At 38.9% G+C, this 24913-nt stretch overlaps 3 protein-coding genes across 4 annotated transcripts; 2 read left to right on the top strand and 1 right to left on the bottom strand.

The window, feature by feature from the left end:
- Positions 1–5268: 5268 nt before the first annotated feature.
- Positions 5269–7327, top strand: LOC131329161 (uncharacterized). 2 transcript variants are annotated; one of them, XM_058362243.1, is made up of 5 exons: positions 5269–5652; positions 6351–6387; positions 6481–6602; positions 6811–6874; positions 7080–7327. In XM_058362243.1, the coding sequence occupies exons 1-4, from the start codon at positions 5377–5379 to the stop codon at positions 6871–6873; spliced, it is 498 nt and encodes a 165-aa protein (XP_058218226.1). In that variant the 5' UTR covers positions 5269–5376; the 3' UTR covers position 6874; positions 7080–7327. The 2 variants fall into 2 exon arrangements, with proteins under 2 accessions (XP_058218226.1, XP_058218225.1); XM_058362242.1 differs by having other exon boundaries at positions 5271–5652; positions 7011–7327.
- A 46-nt stretch (positions 7328–7373) lies between these two features.
- LOC131329160 (ultraviolet-B receptor UVR8) lies at positions 7374–11762 on the bottom strand. Its single transcript, XM_058362241.1, has 4 exons — positions 11182–11762; positions 8756–8972; positions 8276–8591; positions 7374–7975 (listed from the first exon to the last, which is right to left on the bottom strand). Exons 1-4 carry the CDS (start codon positions 11505–11507, stop codon positions 7491–7493), a joined length of 1344 nt encoding a protein of 447 aa, XP_058218224.1. The 5' UTR covers positions 11508–11762; the 3' UTR covers positions 7374–7490.
- A 362-nt stretch (positions 11763–12124) lies between these two features.
- Positions 12125–23742, top strand: LOC131329159 (uncharacterized). The gene is made up of 22 exons (XM_058362240.1): positions 12125–12818; positions 12976–13533; positions 13636–13901; positions 13996–14085; positions 14985–15119; positions 15245–15366; positions 15687–15845; positions 16306–16411; positions 17979–18084; positions 18176–18286; positions 18758–18921; positions 19032–19149; positions 19624–19848; positions 19977–20167; positions 20390–20557; positions 20646–20751; positions 20908–21045; positions 21228–21386; positions 21965–22171; positions 22825–23019; positions 23090–23161; positions 23293–23742. Exons 1-22 carry the CDS (start codon positions 12771–12773, stop codon positions 23449–23451), a joined length of 3603 nt encoding a protein of 1200 aa, XP_058218223.1. The 5' UTR covers positions 12125–12770; the 3' UTR covers positions 23452–23742.
- The last annotated feature ends 1171 nt before the right edge of the window (positions 23743–24913 follow it).

Raw genomic sequence — 24913 nt, 5'->3', positions numbered from 1 at the left:
GATGAAACAAACAATTGTCGCAAGACTGATATAACTCTTGCAGATCAAAAAACAAGACGTACGTTGAGCTTAAAGAGATGAGAGAAAAGCAAACCAAATATTATAGTATGGTAGAAGCAGTTTAGAACTAGGATCATAGCCTTCCCTTCCCATCCTTGCACAGGGTAGAAACTCCAATGGGGGGGGGGGGGGGGAAAGAAAACATATCTCTGACGGGGGAGAGTAGACGACGACGTGGTCAGGTGGTACAATTGAATAAGCCCGATTTTTAATTTAATTTAATTTTTTGAGAATGGCCAAATAGGGCAACATAAGTAGGAAGGATAAGGATATGCCTCTCTTCTGTGTAAGCAAGGCAGGACAATCAATTTGCCAAAATCAATCTGTACTAAGACCGGCATTGGGTAAAGGGAACAGAGAAAGAAAAAAAAATTATCTGCACATCGATAGTACGAAACGAGAAAAACTTCTTCGAGGAGTAACTTGTAAACAAAGTTTACGCCGCTCAATCGCGCACGTCCAAAACACTTTTGGACGGTCTAGGCTTAAAAAAAAACTATTCGCTAGAATATTTTTTTTAAATATAGACAATTGATTGCCAAGACGGACAGTTAAAATTGCACAAAGCCGTAAATAACTTGTGAATTAAGTTTCTCCCGTATGAAAGACCATCGTAAATTTAACGCAGGTTGTAAGCATAAATATACCAAATCACATCCAATGAATAATCAGTAAATTAATCAATTATTCCTTGCGAAAACTACACCATGAATCTATTCCAACAAAAAACGCGGGTTGTAATTAAGTTTTTTTGTTGCACCTATCTATCAATATTCTATAAGAATGTATGTGAACCCCTAAAGCTCCAAACTTTCAATCCTAAATTCTTAAATTTTTCATTTTTAAAAAAATAAGGAACCCCACGTTCACCTGTACTAGTGTTCAACCCGTTCTATGCATGGGCAAAACTAATCCATGCATGGGGCAATTAATAAAAGTAGGTTCGAACGGGCACAACGCTAGAACGGGTTAGTTTTGTCCGTGCATAGAACGGGTTGAACGCTAGTTTATGAAAAAATATAATGATAGCACGTGAACATTAAACACAATTACTGATAGCAATCATGCTGATTTCGTATGCTATGCTTGCTACAATCACATGGCCTTTTTTTTTCCACATGATTTGTTTGGAAAGTAAGAAATAAGTTGATTTTTTAGGGTGGATACCAATTGGGTGGAGCTAGCTACTACCATCAAACTAAAAGTTGGATACCAATTGCAAGACCATAATGAGCGTAGAGGAATTCACCAACAATCAAATGGCAATAAACAACAACAAAAATGTACAACTTGAAGAAGGCAAACATGGTTTGAATTTTTCCTTCACCGATTAAATAACAATAAAGTCAAACTACTATGTCATGCTACACAATAGTTCTGGACATTTTTCATCCTATTCTCCGGCTCTAAGACAACCCGATTCTATTCATTGAATGGTCGTTCCTTTGGATCTTTGTCCTCTGAATCTGAAGATATGTCAATGTAGACCGGGGGTGGTGTCAATGGTCCGGAGTAATGAGATCTCACGCTCTCGGGTGAAGCTTGGCGGTAGGAAACATATGGCTGAGCCAAAACTTTGCTCTCAATTTATTGTACTTCACATCATCCTTTAGAATCCGATATGCTTCCTGGTACTTTCGGATATGATTCTTTATGCGGTGACACACTAGTTGCTCCTGTTTTCCTTCCTCGACAACCGCGGAGTCCTCAATCACCTTCTTCATGTCGTGCTTGATGCTTTTTTCCAGCTTGCCATTTGAGTCTCCCTTGGTGTTACGTTCATCCTAGAGTTTCATCTGACGTCCTCGCTAAGTATAGTGGCCATATGTATCGAAACTCGTACCATATGATCCTGACAAAGAAGAGCTCGACATCCTACACTTTAAAATTTAATGTTTAAATGTTATAATCTTCATACTAAAAAAATGACAATAATAATTTGGTGCATGAGAGGGCTGTATATTTACAATACGATTAAATAATTTGGTGCATGAGAGGGCTGTATTTAATCGTATTGTAAATATACATCCCTTTCATGCGCCAAATTATTATTGCCATATTTTTTTAGTATGAAAATTATACCATTTAAACATTAAATTTTAAAATGTAGGATGTCAAGCTCTTCTTCGTCAGGATCATATGGTACGAGTTTTGATACATATGGCTGCTATACTCAACGAGGATGTCAGATCAAACTCTGGGATGAACGCGAACACCAAGGGAGACTCAAATGACAAGCTGAAAAAAGCATCAAGTACGACATGAAGAAGGTGATTGAGGACTCCGTGGTTGTCGAGGAAGGAAAACAGAAGCAACTAGTGTGTCACCGCATAAAGAATCATATCCGAAAGTACCAGGAAGCATATCGGATTCTAAAGGATGATGTGAAGTACAATAAATTGAGAACAGAGTTTTGGCTCAGCCATATGTTTCCTACCGCCAAGCTTCACCCGAGAGCGTGAGATCTCATTACTCCGGACCATCGGCATCACCCTCGGTCTTCATTGACATATCTTCAGATTCGGAGGACGAAGATCCAAAAGAACCACCATTCGATGAATAGAATCGTGTTGTCTTAGAGCCGGAGGGTAGGATGAAAAATGTCTAGAACTATTGTGTAGCATGACATAGTAGTTTGACTTTATTGTTATTTAATCGGTGAAGGAAAGATTCAAACCATGTTTGCCTTCTTCGAGTTGTACATCTTCGAGTTGTACATTTTTGTTGTTGTTTATTGCAATTTGATTGTTGGTGAATTTCTCTACGCTCGTTATGGTCTTGCAATTGGTATCCAACTTTTAGTTTGATGGTAGTAGCTAGCTCCTCCCAATTGGTATCTCCACCCTCTAAAAAATCAGCTTATTTCTTACTTTCCAAACAATTCATGTGGAAAAAAAAGACCATGTAATTATAGCAAGCATAGCATACGAAATCAGCATGATTGCTATCAGTAATTGTGTTTCATGTTCACTTGCTACCATTATATTTTTTCATAAACTAGCGTTCAATTCGTTCTATGTACGGGCAAACTAATCCGTTCTAGCGTTGTGCCCGTTCGAACCTACTTTTATTAATTGTCTCGTGCATCAAACGGGCACGACGCGGCCCGTGCATATAACGGGTTGAACGCTAGTAGAGACATGTCGATTGTATGATACAGAATAACGGATCTCATGGGACGTACTCAATAGGATTGTACTTGGCCGCTGCGCTACGAAGAATCAACATGGGACGTACTCAATCGGATCGCATGCACCCGAAGAACGCCTACGGAAGCAATCGGTTCGAACGCAACTCTGCCAGATAACGCTTCCTGCGCTTTTCTTGCTTCTGCTTGCCGAAACCCTTGCCGTGAAACTTGTGGCAGTCAACCCGGAATGCTTCCTTGGGAGTCATGATCCTCCCGAACTCGTCTCTCCTCTCAAGGCAGGCTGCTGCCTATTGTCTCCTGATCACCAACGACATCATGATGATCAGTTTCTTGTGTTCTCAGCGTTCCCCTCTCTTCGAGCAACTTAAGCGTCGCCGCCAACCCTTTCCAATCGGGGCTTCACGCAGAAAAGTAGTTTCATCTGGCGGTGCTACAATCTTCTTCTTCTCTCTGTCGTCGTCGTTCATGGTTTGGGGTTCGTGTTGGGGATCTTTTCCCTCTTCGTTGCCTTCAGAGAAGCCCTCCTGATTCATCGGAAAGTTTGCCGCCTAATCACAAACTAGAGAAAAAGAGCTTGCGATTGCCGATATTAATTAGGGCATTGCGTAGGGGTGAGTCGATGGGGTAATATACCCCATTAACTCGTTGAAGTCCATCTCTCGCTAGGACTTCAATAAGACCGATTGAGAGCATATGAAAATAAAAAATAATTTGAGATAAGTATTGACATTATTACATCATTAATTGTCCATCTGCTTAATAAATTTATGTGGCTAACAACTATTGGGCGCTTTGGATCATAGATGTGGATTATATAACGAAAGGATTTGGACTTGTTTATTTCGTAAGAATAGCTCACATCTAAGTTTGATAGAGAAATTTTTACAGTGTCGGGTGGGAATATCCCACATGGTATCCACTCAATACATTCGGATCGTCCAATACACTTTTGGACGGCTCCGATTGAAACTCTTTCTCTCCTCTCACTCCAACACTTTTTCTCTCTTTTTTCTCTTTTCAAATCTGAGCCGTCCAAAAACGCAGTGGACGACTAGGATGCGCCCAACGGACACCATGTTGTACCCACCCGACACTGAATTTTTTTCCAAGTTTGATAGTTATTACGACGGATTTTGAAATCAAATCTGGGAGTTTTAATACAGTAATGTTTTATGATGAGACTAGGAATGGCTGATTTGAAGTCAAAACTAATGATAAGGATGGTATATAGTTATGAGGAAATTTCAACAGTAAATTATAGATCTCTAATTTTATCATGGATTCATCTTTTACAATAGTTTCCAAAGCTACCTCCTATACTAATCATCTACTATTATTTGGTGAAATTTCACACTAACTCCGTTCATGTAAAAATCATATGTATTAAAATGGAGTTGGCCTAATGAACGTGTCATAACACTTTGTGATGTGAGATCTCGGTTCGACATACTATCCGGGAAAAAAAAGCCCTGTAGTTATCACCCATTTCCTTTTCTTCTTAGGAAGAACAATCTCTAACCCCAGTTGGGTCTTCATCTATGCATGCACAAGGACAGACGCATAATTTGAAAAACTTATAGTAACACATAAAAGGCAGTATATATTAATTTTTTTAATACAAATTGGAAAATAACGTCAAACGATTGTCGTTTTGGATCAATCTATTTAACTACTAAAGATATGGTCATCTATAATAATAATAATTGCACACTATTTTGAGCATCTCTTTTCATTTAAAAATAATAATAGCTCAAAAATAAAATTACTTCTTAAGTGGACATTATTTTTCTCGAGAACTCTTGGTTGGGCGAGTGTTGGATTGTTCAAAACGATGTTGGGAAGATAAACGTATATAGTTTTCTACTTTCCGAGAAAAAAAATACTTCAGTTTTAACAAAAATTTAAAACATGGATAGGTCGGTCGTCCGGGCTCTAGATGCCCCCCGATTCGTCCTTGTGCATGCACTGATTTTTGTGGGCGTGGGATCCAAAAGCCTTTGGGCCTTTAAAAGGGCTTGTTTGGACTGTGGGCATAGTGGTATATCCCATCTCAAACCCAAACCAAGATGAAACAGAATTGACCTGTCTGGCTCAAGTCTAGCCATCCATTCACCACTTCAGGAAAAAGAGAGAAGATAACAATAACCAGAAGAAAACAGAGGAAAATGTCACCGGAACTTCTTCACCATGTCCACCGCCACCAATTGCCGAAACCACCAGTGCTCCGCTGCTCTCTTCCCTCTCTTTCTTTGAATTTTCGAGCCGCGAAGGTGGCGGGACAAAAGAATGAGATGAGTTGTTTCAGGCGGCTGAGATGGGCAATGCGAGGATCCTCACAAGCTCTCACTCCACTGCGGTACCGAGTAATTTCAGCGTCATTACAGCCACTAGATTTGACGGAGGACAACGTTAAACGGGTCTTGGTTGATGCTCGAGCCGAGGCAAGTTATGAAGTGATATGAACCATCCTATATATGTGTGTGTGTGTGTGTGTGTGTGTAGTAAATTCTCTGAACTTTCTTTTTTGAAAGCACAAAAAATTCAAACCTGAATAATGTGAAACCCCAAGGTGGCCTTATAGTCAAGGTATCAAGTTCGAAACTTGTGCTATCAACCCATGTGTGGCCAGTATATATGGGCAACGTCTTTGCTTTAAATGGCCGTGTAAGTTGGTCTAGACTACTTGAGTTATCGAAATAAACCTGACAATGCGCAATTACATTTTGGAAGTATTTAGCTGATAGATTTTTGTGTGTGCGCGCGTGTCAAAATGATCATAAGACCCCAATCTTCTAGAGATTTTTTTGGCATTTAACATTGCTACATAATCTCCTATTTTTCTACTCAATTCCTCCACATTTGCCAAGAATTCTGTAGTATAAAAGTTACAATACATAGTATTCAAAATCCATAGGGAAGTGGATGTAAGATCGGATTATGATATTGTTTTGAAGAATTCTTCACCAGAATGTTGGAGTAGTTGCAATTTCTGGAGTAACAGGCCATTTGGATAGATGTCGTGTTTGAGATAATACCCTAGTCTACCACGTTATTCTATCTAGATTGTTTCTATCTGTCTTTCATTTATCGATTTTTCTATTTGCTGATTGAAATGTGATGGGTTCTTGTGTTTTGGCAGTTCGGGCAGATATTTGACGTATCGGCTGGCATGACAGGTGACTAATCTCCTTTAGGTACATTTAGCCTTTTTTACTTTCTGCATTTCTTGTGGTGTAATGTGGCGCAAATTCGAAGGCGAAAAAATGTAGGAGTAGCAGAGCTCGTTGAATTGGATGGACCCTTTGTGAAGATTAGTCTCAAAGGTCGGTTTTGGCACAAAAGATCAACTGTTTTGGACAGACTTGCTAATTACTTGAAGCAAAGGATCCCTGTAAGCCCACTGATTTTGATCTTATATCTCTATGCATATCTTATGGAAAATTCCAACTTCTTGTCATGGGTGGAGCATTTCATGAGATTTGAAAGCATGGCCGTGGGCTTCATGAGACGCTTATCACTGTGTGATTTACCACTAGACTGACCCATTAGAGAGTTTCTGGATCACTCTATGGTGATCAATGCTGTTTCTTTTCTCTCAGGAAATCTTGGAAGTAGATATAGAAGATGAGAAACAATTGGATGATAGTCCTGAAAACTTCTGAGGTACTTGAGCACTGTGTTTGGATCTCGAATACACATTCGTTTTCCTACAGTAACTTGAATGGGTAATGTTGGTATCCACTAATCTGTTATCATGGCATTCCTTGTCATAATGCTGTTTCTCTCTGCTTGGTTTCAGCTGATGTTTTCTAAGGGTGTTTTGAGAGTGCTTGGCACTCATCTTCACTGGTTCCAACTTCCACATTAGCTCGGTTAGTTATCGGAAGGAGCACAACTGCAATAGACTTTTGGTGTATTGGCTTGCAATAACTGGGGTAGGAACAAGAACTGGAGCAGGAGTTGCATCAGAAGTTACATATCCAGTGATACATGTACTTTCATGTGTGTTTTGAATGGGTTCCGTTTGCCTGATCCAGTTACCATTTATGAATTACCAGAGAACATTTTAGTCAATTTCACCTATTTGGGGTCAATCTATATCGTTTGCCTGCTGAAGTGATTCTCAACCTTTAACCGGATTCCTTTTGCCAGTTCGTCGACATCACCAAAAGCTGCACCAGAAGTTTATTTTTGATAAATTATGAATATGAAATCTCAAACAAGCATTATATCCACATACAGAGAAGATTCAATTAGCTTCATTCTATCACCGATTACATCATTCAGCAACCAGGACTAGATTATGATCAAACCCTGACACAGCTTGCAAAACCTCAGAACCTTCCAAATAATCAACCAACTGTGGTTCAGCTTCATCCATAGAGCTACCTAACCCTAGCCTCCCATTTCTACCGCTCCCCCAAACCCATACCTCCCCTTTAGATGTCAAAGCAACGGAATGTGCACGCCCTCCTGAGACTGAAACAGGGGTTTCCGCCGCCAGCTCGTTAACCACCAGCGGGAGGTTCTCAGGGCCTTCCCTCCCTAGCTGAGAACTCTGGTTCCATCCCCATGAAACAATGCCTGTGCTTTCTCCTGTTCCCTCTGACCTTTTGATTTGGCATATTGCCAAGCAATGCCCGAGTCCTGATGCAATAGAAGTAGGATGGAATTTTATGTCAACTGGAAGCATTCCCAAGTCTTGAATCACCCTGTCCAATTGACCATATACATTGCTTCCACCGCTCAATAGGGTTCCATCACCTGAAACAAACCAATAATATTAACACCAATGCAACTGTATATAAATGTAACATGCTTAAGGTGTGCTTGGTTCACTGGAATGATTTTGAGAAGTAGAATGTTGGCCTCTGAATAGGATGGCCATTCATCTAATGAGTTCTGAATCTTCTGATTTTATTTGGAATGGTACATTCTGTTAGTATTTGTTAGCTTTCCAAACGTAGGAATGAGCATCATTTCAAGGGAATAGACATTCCATTGCGATCTCATTCCAGAGAACCAATCAATGACTAAATGCGTGTTTTGATAGTTAGTACTTACGGCAAAGAACTAGTGAATGGTCAAACCCACACGCCACGTCTACAACTTCAAAATCATGTAGTTCTTGAAGTAAACATGGCTCCCAGACAATAGGCATGTCTTTCTCCTTCTCCATTCCTTCCATTACCAACTTTTCAGCAGCTTCTAGAACTGAACTTGAGACTTGTGTTGCTTTAGATAGATCACTACTTGAATCCAATGGAGAGGGCTCCAATGGCTTTCCCATCTGTCCTAATCTACCATCTGCTGAATAACCCCAGCCAAACAGCTTTCCATCCTTGGTCTGAGCGAGAGCGTGTCCCCAACCAAGAGATACCTGTTAGACAAAGATGAACAGAGGTTTCAATTTACATCCATCCTCAAACAAATGACTCCACATGTGCTAGACGGACCCATCCAAATCTAAGGTTAAATTGGCTAATCAGATATCAATTGCGACATCAGCACATTTTTCTACCTTAAGCATTATTAAAGGACCACCTTAACTATCTCTTCTCCCGAAAGTGCTTCAACTTTGGAAGGTGAAGCACATTCTGTGATTCCTTCTCCAAGACCAAGCTGTCCACGCTTGGACTTCCCCCAGACCCACAAAGAGCCATCATCTCCAATTGCTGTAGAGATGACACCAGATGCAAATGCAGCTCGAACTCTTACTTGGTCCAACCCTTCCACTCTCTTGGGTTCATTCCACGATTCTCTGCCACCAAAAAGCCGGATAAAAGAAGTCAGTAAATTAACTCTGAAAAAAGAATCTTTCCCGCAGTGAACTCCATGAGCCCATCAATTTGTCTTCATCTCTATCACCCACAAATATGACAGTGATGTAGGACAAGATTCTGAAAGATTTTATTCTTATTTTTATGATTCCAGAATTATAAAAATAAGAATCTAAAATCTTATTTAGAATTAGAATTTTATTTTTGAAATTATATTATTAGGAAATCTTATTGTGCTACCTGTTTTGCACGTTTTTAATCTTCCTGTTTTGGCATGATTTAGGATTTCTTTTAGGAATTTTATTTTATTTCCTTTTAGGATTTTATAAGTCCTTTATTTTCTTCTTTATAATTTCTTGACTAGCAAGAAATTGTCTTACTAGATTCCTACCTAAGATAGGATTTCTCTACTAGTATAAATAAGGTTGTAACCTATTCAATTATTAAGCTTTTAATCAATAATATTGCAGAGATTCTCTCTTTCTTTCTTGTGCGCAAGATTTGCTCGTTGCGACAAGTTTATCTCGTTTGGACTAGTACGCTAACTAGTCTCTCGTGAATTCTGCTTCATCAAACAGCTTTTCCATTCAGGAACCAAAAGAAAGCATGTTTGATGGTCAGTGCCGATAATACAAAAAAACTTAAAACGACTTAATACGGCTGAGAAAATATTGCAACAAATAGTAGAAGCCTGGGAAAAAAGAAGAGATTTGAGATCATCATTGGAGGGGAAATTTATCAAACCAATTACTTACCAAAAAAGAAGAGGTCACACCAACATGGGAAAAAGCTGTTCCCAATACAGTAGTGAAGATTCAACAACCTAACTGGGAAAGGCTCCTTTGATCAAGTGGTTTAACGAGTGAAGTCTAAACTGGACTGTAGTGATAGCTTGTCTACATACAAAAGCTGCTCAATAAGATTTCTAATGCCAAGAAAATGAAGGATCCTTCTAGAAAACTACTAAAGAAACTAGAGAAGATCTAGCTAAGAGGACCTCATGAAGTAGCCATGCACATGCATGAAAGATGGACATACACGGTGCTCAAGTCGGGACAGGGAAATTGCAAGAACGTTACATACTTTGTAAGTACTCAAAACACTTAACCAACTCAAAGCTCAGCTGCAAATATGTCAAACTTGCCAATTCACATTACCCCATTAAGTTTTTTTTAAGGTAAATTAAATTATTAATCAAAACCAATTACAGGTTCTAAGGGGCATACCCCCACAAAGAACAACAGAGACAAACTAGAAGAACCACAAAACAGCCAACAAAGCATCCATCAAAACCTTAACTATAGCAAGGCTACCAGAACACAACACAATCAGAAGGGCAGAGCCACATGCCTACATCCAAATCCCCACATTACACAGAGGAAAACACCTCGACGAGATGTTCCATTCAATGCCCAAAAGTCTATTTAGGTCAGAATTCTAATGTTTCTCCAACAGTTCATAGAACTCCTAACATCCCATTTCGGTACCAGCAATCACCATTGGAGCACCTTCAGATCAAAAGTCTATTTTTGGTCAGATTCCTTACTCCATTAAGTTGATCATTACCGTTGCTAAACTAGGAAACCGAAAATAATGTGAGCATTCACTTTGCTAAACTGGACATCACTATGAAACTATATTGTCTCTTTGTTTATATTGTTAAAAAGGACTTTCCTAAAGTTCAGAATACATCCCATGATGATCGTCTTACGAATGTTACAAATTTTGTCGGTAAATCGTACAAATGCAATGTCCAACTCAACCTAGTCAATAGTATCAAACAACAGTGGTGCAACTAAGCTAAAAAAGCAAAATAGGTTACAGCACAATAAAAAAGAACCAAAAATGCTACACTGCATCCCGATATGCACCCTTAAGTTGCCTTAAGTTCATAACACATAATGTAAAAATTTAAAGGTAACTTTCATAAAAAATGCTAAAAAATGTTTTGAAATTATTAACAAGGGTTATGAATTTCATAGCATATAAATGTTATGAATTTTTACACAATATTAAAAATTTCTGCGCCAATGTTATGAATTAAATAAGAAACGTCATGAACTCAAAAGCGATTCAAAAGAATGCGTACAACATGCCCAACTAGAGAGGTGTGTATTATAGCATTTCCCACGTATCTATGTGTGTGTGTCTTTAGAGAGAGAGAGAGAGAGAGAGAGAGAGAGAGAGGACCTAGGAGCGAGAAGGCCGCGGCCGAGCTGACCTTCGATGTTGCGGCCCCAAGCCCAGACCTCACCCTGACTGGTGACGGCGAGGGAGTGGTAGTGACCCGCACTGATATTGGAAACGTCGGAGGGTAGTCCAGGCACAGGGGTGGGTTCATAGGCGTCGCCGCCCATTCCTACGGCGGAGGTGGCCAGTCCCAGCGCCCCTTGGCTTCCGTCCCCAAAGCTCATCACCACCGTGTGCTTGCTTCTTCTGATCCATCTACTACTACAACTGCCAGTTACGGCGGAAGCACTTCGCGCGGGGTTCAACCGCTTCAGAAATCGCAGCATCACCGAAGAAATCAACGGCTTTTACTCCTCCATGTGCCTGCCTATTGTGATCGGATCCATCTACTGTCAATTGAGTCCATTTTCCACATGATGGGTTTGGATTTTTCACTTTGGGCCCAAAAAGAGACCCGGTCCAGCCTGCCGATGATTCTGAATTGGGATGAGAACGAGTCAAGGCGAGTTTTATAGTGTTTGAGTTAGGCTCGATAACCAAATAAACTGAAAAAATTGAGCTTGAGCTCAGCTAGTCCAGGTTAATTTACTTAACGAGCCTCTATAAACGAGCTGAGTTTTAGTAAGCCGAGTTTTTGAGTGTTGAATTTGGTAATTTTAGCTCGAACTAGGCTCAATTACTAAATGTGTCGAGTTGAGCTTTAATGATCCGAGCCACAAACTGCTTGCGACTAGCTCGGTTCGTTCACAATCCTACCGATGAATCAAGAACCTAAGTAGCCTGTATCTCGAGTCTCTCTCACTTTGTCCTTCGACTCCTTTCTTTTGAAAAAGGAGTTGGCCTCCGGTCAATTTGGCAAACTCAACTGTTGTGTGTTCCATCTACGGACTCGTGGAAAGTTCGTTTAGATTGTCTAAATTGTTTATTTTGTAAAATTTCTTCAAGTTATCCTTTTTCCACCGAAGATTCAAACCGAATTAGATTTGAGGCATGACCAACTCTCATAGTAAAAACATCATGTCCATTTCTGGACATTTTTCAACCAAGTCTGTAGTTTTATACTTTTTTTAGTTCTTTTCATGAAATGAACAATTTGAAAAAAATTAACAAAATACCAACAAAAAATTACTCCGTATTAAACATCACTAATATTTATTGTTTTTTAAAAAGTTAAATTAGGTGAACCATACCCTTTATTGAAATCAAGCTTTCAATAGTATTTTTTTTTTTTTTGAAGGGGGTTCCCATAGTTTAGCAAAATCTTTTTGTTCGTAACATTGTGTAACAAGGGATACTAATTACAAACGCTCAAATCAGGATAGAAGAGTGATAGAATGGGCTAAGTGATACCATATGATAGTAAGATGAAGGGGTACAATTAAAAAATATGATAGTTTAAGGGGCAAGTTGTAATTAACGTTAAGGGGTCGTGTCTCGTGTCTCGTGTCTGCATCATCACTCTTGTCAAAACTAGCCGTTATCGTTAGGTGGCACCCACTGGCCTCAACGCGCTCTTCTTGTCTCACTTCTCCAGAAACCTTAACCCAGCTCCTTACCTCTCTCTCTCTCCCTCCCCAAACCCTGGAAAGATGTTCACCGAGGGTCTAGACCAAAGCGCAATCAACTGGATCAAACAGGTACCAAAATACATAAACTCTTCGCTTTTCTTTCGAAATTGTTCATCACACATACACACACACACTCAAATACACAAATACCGTGGCATTGGATCATAGTTGTTTCTGTTTCATAGGGGTTTGAATCACGACTTAAATAGGGAAACTTTACATGCAGGGATCTGAGGTTGAACAGAACCATGCTCGATCGCCATTAACCGAAAAAATCGGTCTTCCATTCCCCTTACCGAGATCACCCCTTGCTTTCAATAGTCCAACTTACAAGTCTACCCATGTTTTGCCCCCATTGAAATTCCACTCTGGCCTACTCGGACCTCGTAATCCGGCCACTCTTAGTCTGGATAGCAATGAGGAAGAAGAAGAAGATGATGATGAGAGTGTGGCCTCGGCCCCAGATGATTCGGGTGGGGCCGATTCCGGCTGGAATTATTCGGAGGAGGGGAGTTTGAGATATAGTGATGTTGAGTATCTGGAAAAGCCAGTTGAGAAACGGTACGATGAAGAAATGTTTGGTTCAAAGTTGAACACAAAGTTGAACCATAAAGTGTCTAGCTTGAATAAAGGGGTTTTGAAGGAGGGTCTTCGGGTTGAAGTGCCAGGAAATTACAGGAGATTTACCGATGGTGAGTTGGGTTTTGGAGGAGGTGCATATCAGAAAACAGTAGGAGGTGGCAGCTGTCAACTGCGCGAAAAAGTTCAGTTGCACAATGCATATGTAAGATTTTGATTTCCATAAGCCCAATAAACTAGAAATTGATAGATTCAATATGACAAGGATTTGTAGTCTGCTGTCTAATTGATTTGATTGTAATTGCAGGGTACTCCCATTAGTGACAGTATCCAGAATAATGTGGTTGACTTGGGAACGCCAAGTGCACCTCCAATTGTTGATATTGGGAGAGAGGAAAACAGTTCTGGAGCTGAAAGTGAACCAAGAGAAGATTCTGGAGGCTTGAATGGAAGGGAGAGAAGTTTTGGTGATGAGATGCCAATATCTAATGAATCAGCAGATCGTTTCCACGGTAATAGAGAGGTCTCCTCTGACTGGAGAGTAAAATCTACGAAAGAAGAACATGTTGAGAGGTATAGGAAATGACCGATCATGATATTTTTGCATGTAAAACCGTCTTGAGTTGTTTTCTGCATAATATTTTTTCACAGTGTTTCTATTTTACAGGGAAAACAAAAAAGTAGCTGGAGATAAGGAAGCACTGGGCTCTTATGGGCAAACCAACTTGTGTGATAATTCACCCTATTATGACACCAGGTATGATCCATGTTTTTTCTATTTTTCTTATTGTTCACTTTATCTGGAGATTGTACTGCCAGAGTAGTTACTTCTTAGTTACTGGTCAGAGTAGGTACTTTTGTTTTTTGCCCGACTTCTGCATCAACTGTACTCTAGATAGTTATGATCATACAACTACTGACGTTAGTAGGAGCATATATGCATATGGCCCAGCCCAGAGTGGCAAATGGGTCTATTCGGTCATCTTTAAGCAAAGGAGATTAATGCTTTTATTAGTTTTTCTGCAGAAACTGAGTAGTCTCTAGAGTTGGGAGAACCTGTTTGATTAATATCTGGAAATCATCAACATCATAGTGACCTCATTTTCGTACCAAATCCTGTTTATCGTCTAATATGTCAGTCATATCAACAACGCTTAGTATGAGGGGTTCCCAAATACTACTTTTGGGACACAAAACTATTCAATGTTACTTACCCAAAAAAAAAAAACCTATTCAATGTCCATATATTTACCAAATCTTGTTTATCGTCTGATATGTCACATCAACAATGCTAAGCATAAGGTGTCCCAAGTACCACTTTTGGGAAATAAAACTATTCAATGTCCATACATTGTGGGTATGCCATGTCAGACGGCAACTAAGATGTTGTGAAAAGATATGGTTACTATAGCCTTGTGGATAATGAATTTGTGGATAGTCATTGAATATAGTTTTGGTATTGACCCTCCAAGCAGTTGTGGCGCCCATGGAATCTTGAGGGTCAAATCACAGAAGTCTACTCTCAGTGTTGTGTGGGGCTGCACTCAATCAATTTTCCAAAGTCAAACAATTCCGATTCTGTAATCTGAATGGGATCTTTTAATATAACCATTTTGAGACTTTGACATCTAAAGTTGCTCTTCTCCTCTCTGGCAGTGGTCAAAATGCATGGCAAACTCTAATAGCTTATGATGCATGCATTCGCCTTTGCTTAAATGCCTGGGCAAGAGGCTGCATGGAGGCACCTGAGTTCCTACACGATGAGTGCTTGGTTCTCCGGAGTGCATTTGGGTATGTTACCTTTCTAATGTACTAGTGAAGTCTATCATCACGATTTCCTTTTGGTGGTCATCTTTTTCGAATGCTAGTAATTCTTAAGTCTAAATGGAGATGTTTGAATGTTAATGATAAAACAGGCTCCACAAACTTTTATTGCAACCTCGAGGTGTTCAATCATTGGGAAGGATTGATACTGCAAATACAGAACAATCATGCCCTTTGAAAGTAAAGAAAATAGTTGGAAAGGTCAGAGTTGAAGGTATGCTTCTAACTACACAGATTCTATTGCTAAACTCACTCGTTATGCATTGATATAATATCTTGAAGCCATATCAAAGAGAGTTTCACATTTGTCTATTGTGTTTTTCATTTGTGGAACCAAGTTTTTTCATACTTTGAGTTGCATTTTGTGGTACCTAGTACGTAGTTGTGATGATTTCAGTTCTCAATTTGTTAAAGGTTTTATGCACATGTTTTGGTTCTCGTACATCTATTGGTGGTGACAATTAAGGAAAACAGTCTTCTTTTGGTCGACTGTTAACTTGAAGCAATCTAAATTTGCCACATAATTGTTGGCAGTGAAAAAGCTGCGCATAATACCAAGGAGGAAGCTTAAGAGCACATACTCAAGTACAATCTATATGCAAGTCGGCACAGAATATGTCCGTCATGTTTCATCACTTGTGAAAACTAGCATCAATTCTCTTGGAATTGCCTCCCTTTCAGTGGCATCGGAAGGTTTGTGGTTCTTGACACATTTTTTTTTTCTTTTTGCTTTGATATGCTATTCACCTCTTCCTTTTAGTGGCAAAGTATGTTATGTTATTCATCTCTACCTTCTAGTGGCAACAAATAATCAAATAAGATGTACTCATCTTTTTTTATCCGAATAAGTACTCTGATAAGCAGTGAAAAGTAAGTCTTTAAAAGGATTACATAGTCATGAACCTAGATAGGAAAACAGAAAATAATACTCTGCGGATGTTTCCTGGTGGATATCCAATTTAAGTACTAGATACCAAAATATCTAATAGTATACACCTTTTCTATGTCCAAGAGTCTGTATATAGGTGGAGAAAAATATATCTTTCGGAAGGAGTCTTCGAAGGCTACTCCACTTTGGGTGTGTAACATCTCTTCACTTCTCAACTGAATTGCTTTTCAATTAGCTGATTGACTATCCATTGCATGTTTGCAGAGCGATTGTCATGCCTATTTCACCTGAAGAGTTCTCTCGAAGATAGTCAAGTGGAACCAGGATCTTCTATCTGCTTGAGGCCTGGAACTGGAGATTACCATGAATTGTAAGTAAACCAAACCAAACCGAGCCTTATGTCTCAATCAATTGGGTCGGCTACATGAATCATTTTTTTCCATTAAGCTCTGTCAAAGGCCACTTGTTCACTCAAACCTATTAGACTCATATCTATGCGCACAACAACATCTAATGTCAATTTAGGTCTTCCCCTCCCCATAGCGTTGCTACCCAAAACTATCCTTTCTGCTCTCTTAACTACTGCATCTCCAAGTCTACGGTAGACATACCCAAACCACATTAGCCTATTTTCTCTCAACTTCTCCTCTATAGGTGCTACACCTACCATCTCACGAACCGTTTCATTTCTAATCCTGTCTTGTCTAGTCTTACCACACATCCACCTTAACATTCTCATTTCCGCTACACTCATCTTGCACACCTGTTGTTTCTTAATCGGCCAACATTCTGTCCCGTAAACCAACGCTGGACTTATGGCAGTTCTATAAAATTTTCCCTTCAATTTTGTGGGTACCTTCTTGTCATATAGTACACCCGTAGCGCTCTTCCACTTGAGCCACCCCACTTAGATCCTATGAGTCACATCATCGGCAATCTCTCATTCTTTACTAATAATTAAGCCTAAATACTTAAAATGGTCACTCTTTGGTATCTCCGGGTTTTGCATCACCACTCTTCTTTCATGCGCACTGTTGGTACCACTAAACTTGCACACCATATACTCTGTTTTACTCCTACTTATCCGAAAACGCTTTGACTCTAATGCTTCCCTCCAAACTTCTAATTTCGCATTAACACTTTTGCGGTTTCATCCACTAGGACAATATCATCTGCAAACATCATACACCATGGGATATCCTTCTGAAACTGTCTAGTCAACTCATCCATACCTAAGGGCAAAGAGGTACGGACTCAAGGCTGACCCTTGATGCAATCCTACTGTGATTGAAAATTCACTCATTTTCCTTACTTTACTGGTGATCGAATGGTAGTGACGACACCTTCATACATGTCTCTAATCACCTCGATATACCCTTTGGTCACTCCCTTTCTCTCCAGAACCAAACATATGATGTCTCTAGGCACCCTATCATAAGCCTTTTCTAAGTCTATGAAAACCATATGGAGATCCTTTTTCTTTGATCTATGTTTTTCCATCAATCTCCTTAATAGATAGATAGCTTCCATGGTAGATCTCCTAGCTTCCATGGTAGATCTCCCAGGCATGAATTGTAAGTAGCTTATTTAAATATCAGATGGATATTTTTGCATTTTCTGAAGCAACAGCTGATAATCTGCTGGAGGAAGGTTTCCAAACTTGGCAGAGAAGTTCGTCTGACTGATGGATTAAAAGGAAGATAGAATTGTGTATGATTCTTTTGTTTGGTAGTGCTACATTGTGACTTTGTAAGGATCTCTGACCTAAGGTGTACTAGGTCTATGCATCCTCTTAAATGTTTTCTTTTTAACCCTTTATAAATCCTTGGTCTAGGACTCCCTCTTAGGCAGTCTCATGCTTAAAGGATTTAGCATTGCACTTGGTTTTGACAAATGTTTAACTGAAGGGAATATCTTACTATGTGCATGAATTTCAGTTTTCCAGATAACCAAGGTGATGCTCTTTTGCTGGAAGTCCGGGATACAAAGAAAACTATTAAAGGTCGAGCTGTGATACCAATTGCATCCTTGACTGACAATCCTGTATGTTCCAATACTATACAATCTAATAAATGGAGGTTCTAAACATATGAGATATTACTTGTTAAACTTATCTGTAATCCAAATCATGCAGAATGACAGAATTCGGTGGTGGCCAATTTACCATGACGATCAGGAATGTGTTGGAAAGATCCAGCTCTCCATTGGTAGTACAATTAGATGTGACGAGACTGCCCACATCAAGGTTTGGATTTTCCTAATGAACTCAATTGTCAGCACAACCATCTAGCTCAACTAGTTTTGTGTCATTTTTTTGCACCTAATTTTTTCCCCCATGGGTGCAAACCAATCATAACTCAATCAAAAAAATCAGACAGTAACTTAATTTACTTGAAGATGTTAGCTGATGTTTAGAAATGTGAAATCATTGCTTTCTGGATAATCACGTGGGTTTTGTCATGTGTATGTGTACATGGGTTTCTTTGAATCGACCTTGATCGGCATCGAAGTGAATATCATGTATGCATAGATTGGAGTATGACTTACTATTGGTAGCCTCCTATGTGAAACATTTTCTTCTCCAGTCATAGTTTCATCTGGTTTTTCAATGAGTAGCTACTGAAGATAAATGGAGAATTAGCATGTCCATGCACATGATTTGTTTCTTGTTGGTCCTAAGAGGTACCTTATCTTTGTAATTCAAACATAATAACAGAGTGGACCTATTGTGGAAACCCTGGCATATGATCTGTTGCTGGAGGCTGCCATGCGTGGACAACATTTTCATGCACGAAACTTGAGAACAGAAGGTTCTTGGAAATGGCTGTTGCTCGAGTTTGCTGACTACTATGGAGTTTCAGATTCTTACAGTAAGCTAAGGTACTTCAAAGATCAATTTCCATTTCCCACCATGTTTACAAATATTTGGTTCATGCTTCACTGCTTCATGTGTTTCCTTGCAAATTTCACTCAACTTTTGATCGTTGCAGATATCTTTCATATGTCATGAATGTGGCAACTCCTACAGAAGATTGCTTAGAGCTTGTGTACGAGTTGCTTGAGCCCATTATGGAGGCCAGGACTGGAAAGAGCCTAACTAGACAAGAGGTAAGCCTTTTCAAACCACCACACATCCGTGATTTCTGTAATCACTACACACTTTGTACATGTAGATCTTATTTAGCCAACATTTTCTAGGAGTGAAACTCCTTATGATGACATGTTAAGCCAATAAACTTTTTACAGTTACATGCTCCCAAGTGGGATTCTTTGCTTCATAGTAGCCAATGGAAAAAAAGTAAACAGGTAGTTAAATCTTGATAGTTAAATCTTGAACATAAACTGTGAGATATAACATGAAATGCTTTACACGTCATTGAACCACTATTGTGAAATTAAAATAAACATATTTTTCGTATTACTAACAGTGACAAGGTTGGCGAACTCCTAAAAATTGTTAGGCTGGAGTGCATGGCTTGTAAACCCTATATATAACCAATTTTCTGAACTACATTTTCCATGCCCCTTGTTCTTACTCATTAACATAACACACTTCTTTGTCTTGACTCTTGACTCCCACAGAAAAGTATATTGCTGGATTGTGAAACCCAAGTTGAGAGTCTCTTGGAAACAGTCTTTGAGAACTACAAATCATTGGATGAGAACTCTCCAACTGGTTTAGCTGATACTTTTGGTTCCACACCAGAGGTTGCTGCACCAGCTTTAGCGCCTGCTGTGCAAATATTCATCCTTCTTCATGATATACTTTCTCAAGATGCACAGTCAATGTTGAGAAACTATCTACAGGTGAGACAAATTCCCATTAATAGTGTCCCACATCAGAGGACCACATTTTGAATGTTTATAAACATGCAATATGAACCTGATATCCACAGTACACATCTAATTCTTCACAATTCTTCATATGTTTGCAGGCAGCAGCAGCAAAGAGGTGCCGGAAGCACATGTTAGAGACTGATGAATTTGTGTCAAATAATTCTGACAGTTTTCTTATTGATTCCATTACAATCACCACAGCATATTCGAAGATGAAGAACCTTTGCACAAACTTAGTCAATGAAATTCAGGCAGATATTAAGATCAACAATCAGCACATACTCCCCAGGTAAGAGACACTCATTATCGATTGGTTAGCTTCACTAAGCTTTTTTGCCAAGTTGGACAACTTTATTATTATTATTTTTTTTAAAGGAAAACTGCTCTTAGCTCCAATATCTATCCTTGGACTACTTGATTGTAGGTAGGCATGGATAATGAAAACTATCATTTAACACATTCAATCTGATGATGAAGTTCTATCTTATAACATGTATTCGCCCCTTTTCAGTTCGATTGACCTATCAAGTATCACCGCAGCTGTCTACAGCACTGAGTTGTGCAAGAGGCTTAGAGGTTTTCTTGCTACATGGCCTCCGTCGAGCCCTCAGTCACATGTAAATGAACTTTTGATAGCGACTGCTGATTTCCAAAGGAATCTTGAATCGTGGAATGTCAGGTGTGGGAATTTTGTTATTGACATGTACTTTATTTCCATGTAAAATTCGAAGCTCTCTTTCTCATGCTATACCTCCTGTATCCTTCAGTCCAATGCATGGTGGGGTAGAGGCCAGAAATTTGTACCACGATTATATAATGGTTTGGATACAGGATATGCAGCTCAACTTACTTGAACTTTGCAAAGCAGAGAAGGTACCTCCTAAGAATAATATCCAAGCCATTTACTTAGAGATCGATTCTTGTCATCCTAGTCGATTGAATTAGACAGTATTGTTTCCTTGGTCTAGATAAACTTGTCGACCCAATTCAACAACAAACTGAATAATTTGACTAAAATCCTCATTACAGGTTCCATGGTCTGGAGTTCTTACTAATCATTCTACCTCACCATTTGCTGAGGAGATGTATGAGAAAATCAAAGAAATGCTTATTGAGTACGAAGTTGTGATGAACCGATGGCCTCAATATTCATTAATAGTGGAGAATGTGAGTTCTGATTTCCATTTGTTTCACAAGCCTCGAATACGACTAAGCACACTCGCATTCATGCACACAGAGACACATTTATAAATTCAGAAACTTGTTTTATGTCTGGCTGTATTTACTTGCACATATTCATACAGCTAAGCTCTCATATTTCTACCATGTTATATGTTTCTTTTCATAAGGCTGTTGCAAATGTGGAACGAGCCATTATAAAAGCACTGGAAAAGCAGTACAGTGATATCTTGGCTCCTTTGAAAGATAGCATTCCGAAAAGGCTTGGGATGCAAGTTCAGAAAATAACGGGAAGACAATCAACTGCTCTTTACTCCATTCCTAGTCAAGTAAGTTCTGATGGAGTACTATATTGGTTATTGACTGGAAAAGCAGTACAGTGATTTTGCAACTTGTCAATGCTAAACATACTTGGTAGAGGTTGTGGGATTTAGCAGTTAACCGGGTGCCTGAACTGAACAAATTTCCAATTTGGCCTGAGAGTACACAACCAGAAAAGATGGAGGATAACAAACAAAATAAAGTAGGGCTACCATTTTTTGCCAGTAAATCAAATAAGAATTTAGATTCTGCCATTTAAAGTTAAACAGAGTTCAACTAGGGATCAGCAAAGTCTTTGGACTAAAAAAAATCCTTCTCTTCAGTAAAAATTGGCCATATCTCTTATTGGGTAGGATTACAACTACTCATTGCATTTTTCACCAATTCATCATGGAAATTTAGATGATTAAGTCAGAAAATTATCTTAAATTAGGGCTACCATTTTTCGCCAGTAAATCAAATAAGAGCCATTTAAGTTGAACAGAGTTCAACTAGAGATCAGCAAAGTCTCTGGACCAAAAAATCCTTCTCTTCAGTAAAAATTTGTCATCTCTAACTGGTTAGTGTTTTGTGTCCTTCTTTGCAGCTGGGAACTTTTTTGAACACCATCAAGAGAATTCTTGATGTTTTACATTGCAAGGTTGAAGACATTTTGAAGTCTTGGGCATCCTATCTTCCTGTCGTCGGAGACAAGAAGTCCCTTTTTGGGGAGCAGATGAATGCAATAACAGTTCTGTTGAGAACAAAATACAAAAACTACATGCAGGCAACAGTAGTGGAGCTAGTCAACAATGTAAGCAACAACCCGTCCACTTTCATTTTCATCCTTTTTCCTTTTCTGTAGAGCAGTATGTGATAACCTTGAGGTTTGTTAAACTCAGGTCAGGTCATAGTTCTGTCAGCTACCACTTCAAAGGGAAAGAGATAATACAGTATTAGCTTAAATGCGTGGAGATAATTTTAGATGTGTCATACTAGAAGTCTAATGTCCTAGCACTTTAATGGTGAAGAAATTTAAGGAGATCTATGTACAAACTTTATATCCATCTCAAAACCAATTGGCAATGAGTAGAGAGGTCCCAAATGTTATTAAGTGATCACCCATTCCACTCCCAAGCAATGTGGGATAAGTTTCTACAATCTATGCTTCAGCTTTTTAGTTTGCTGCTTAATAGTAGGCGATTCTTGAAAGTATGGAGTATTTGAATACAAGCTGAAATCCTACGCTTTCATCTTCAATATATGCTTGATATCCTATAATTGTGGAAAAAGTGTATAACTTGAAATGTCTTGAGGAGAATTGGAACCAACTTCATATGACAAAACTAGTCACAAAACCAGTCTAAGCCAAAATTTCACTTATATCAATATTCAATAGCTACACAAAAATCCTGCCATAGATATAAAGTTACTGCGGTTGTAATATACAGATTATGATTGTTGCAGATGCAAGCTAATAGGAATACACGGCTCAAAAGGATTCTAGAGGAAACAAAGGAAGCAGATGGAGAAGCTGAGGTCCGCGAAAGAATGCAAATGCTAAGTTCACAGCTCATCGACTCCATATCAAACTTGCATGAGGTCTTTAGTAGCCATATATTCATTGCAACCTGTCGTGGCTTTTGGGACAAAATGGGACAGGTAAAGAAATTATTTTTGTTTGATTTGCTTAAGGTTGTGCTTTTTCCTAATCCAATACGCATCTTACTAGGTTGTGTTGAGGTTTCTGGAGGGCAGAAAAGAAAATCGAGTCTGGTACAATGGCTCTTATTATGCTCTGGGGGTAAGTACCGACTCTGTATTTGTTGGGATTAGAAGTTACTTATGCACCAAAGGGGTTCTACGCAAAGAAAATTATCCACGATAAAAGAAAAAAAAAACTATGTTATTCACTTCATTTTTTTTCCATTGCAGATCTTGGATGATACTTTCGCTTCCCAGATGCAACGGTTGCAAGGAAATTCACTCCAAGACAAAGATTTGGAGCCCCCTCGTTCAATTATAGAAGCTCGATCCATACTTTGTCGAGATACAACGAATGCAACAGATTCATCCACTTACTTGTATATCTAGAGCTAATCATTGTTGCCTCTTTGTTGTAATAATAGCATACGAGTATATATAGAGATGTGATTTTGATGTAATACACCAAGGGAAATGATAATGCCAAAACAGCTTTTGTTTGTACCAAAATTATAATGCATAAAAGCCTTGTACCTTACAAATGGTACAAAAAACTTATGCTCTACAATTTTGATATAAACAAAAACAGTTTTGGCATTAGCAACACCCAATATTGGCCAATTCATTGTGCAATGTACTGCTGCTCCAATATCAATAAAAGATAGTCAAATCTTTGTCCCATTTAGGTGTTGCATTTTCCTTTGAAAGGATACTAACCCAATTTGGAGACTACTTAATAAACTGGTATAGCGTTTGTGGTAAGAACCTGATAGAGAGAACCAACCTTATTCAATGACGAAATTGCATATTTAAGATTAATGTTACGAAACACTTGATCAAGGTTACATTTACTGGAAGACTTTTTGAAGTTTTGGGAAGGCAATAACCCCTCACCAATTCTTCGCGATCCTTCTCGAGCAACAGTCATTCATTCATCAACTTCCATCTTAGTCGCCGCTGCCACCGTCGCCACCACCACCACCAGTACCGCAACCACTACCACCACCACGCCGTTACAAAAAACCACCACCAGAACTTCCTTTGGCTCTAGAAGACTTAACACAAGCGAAGATAACCATAGAAATCATGGAGACTGAGAAAACAATCATGGAGAAATAGAACGTGGCCCCAGACCCATGATCCAAACTATGATCAAGACCATCTTTCAAGTATCATGCCATCTCTCTCCCTCTTTCTCTCTCTCTCTCTGAAATGTATTGAATCTTCTGAACTATATATAAAATCTAGAGAGGAAGATAATATTCCACAACTGATCATCAAAATGCAGTCATCATTTTTCATTTTCTTGCATTGACAATTTTACAGCAACCTGAGAGTGTGGTTTTCAATGCTTATGGTCAATTTTCGGATTTGCAGCGAAAAGATTCTGTGGTTGGCGAAACTACTAAAAGAACTCAATCTGTAATATAAAATTCTTATTTTTAATACCTATATATAGACAAGTACGCATGTTTAACCAAAACTCTACGCCCACCATTCTCTTTCACCGCTCCCTCTACCGCATGTTTTAAATTTGATCAGCCATGCCTATAAATAAGCACACATGTTTTAAGACCAATTATACGTAATGCCTATAAATAAGCACACATATTCTAATTATTCATTAACATTTAGATAATAGTTTTAAACTATCCATCAAAGTGCAACTCGACATTCTTTAAAATCTCAAAAATGTCTATGTTAATTCTAGATCAAATTTCATAACAATTCCCTTCCAATGAAGCAAAGTGTCCGAGAGAAAATCATCTTTAATCTTGTTGTGAAGCCTAGTTTTGATAATTTTCATTGCTAAAAATAGTCGTCTAGATGAGTGTGGGTGTATCTTTGGTCT

The sequence above is a fragment of the Rhododendron vialii genome, chromosome 6a (assembly GCF_030253575.1).
Source record: "Rhododendron vialii isolate Sample 1 chromosome 6a, ASM3025357v1".
NCBI classification, from domain to species: Eukaryota; Viridiplantae; Streptophyta; class Magnoliopsida; order Ericales; family Ericaceae; genus Rhododendron; species Rhododendron vialii.
Note: the sequence above shows the minus strand (reverse complement) of the source record. Positions and strands in the feature narration are given on the sequence as shown.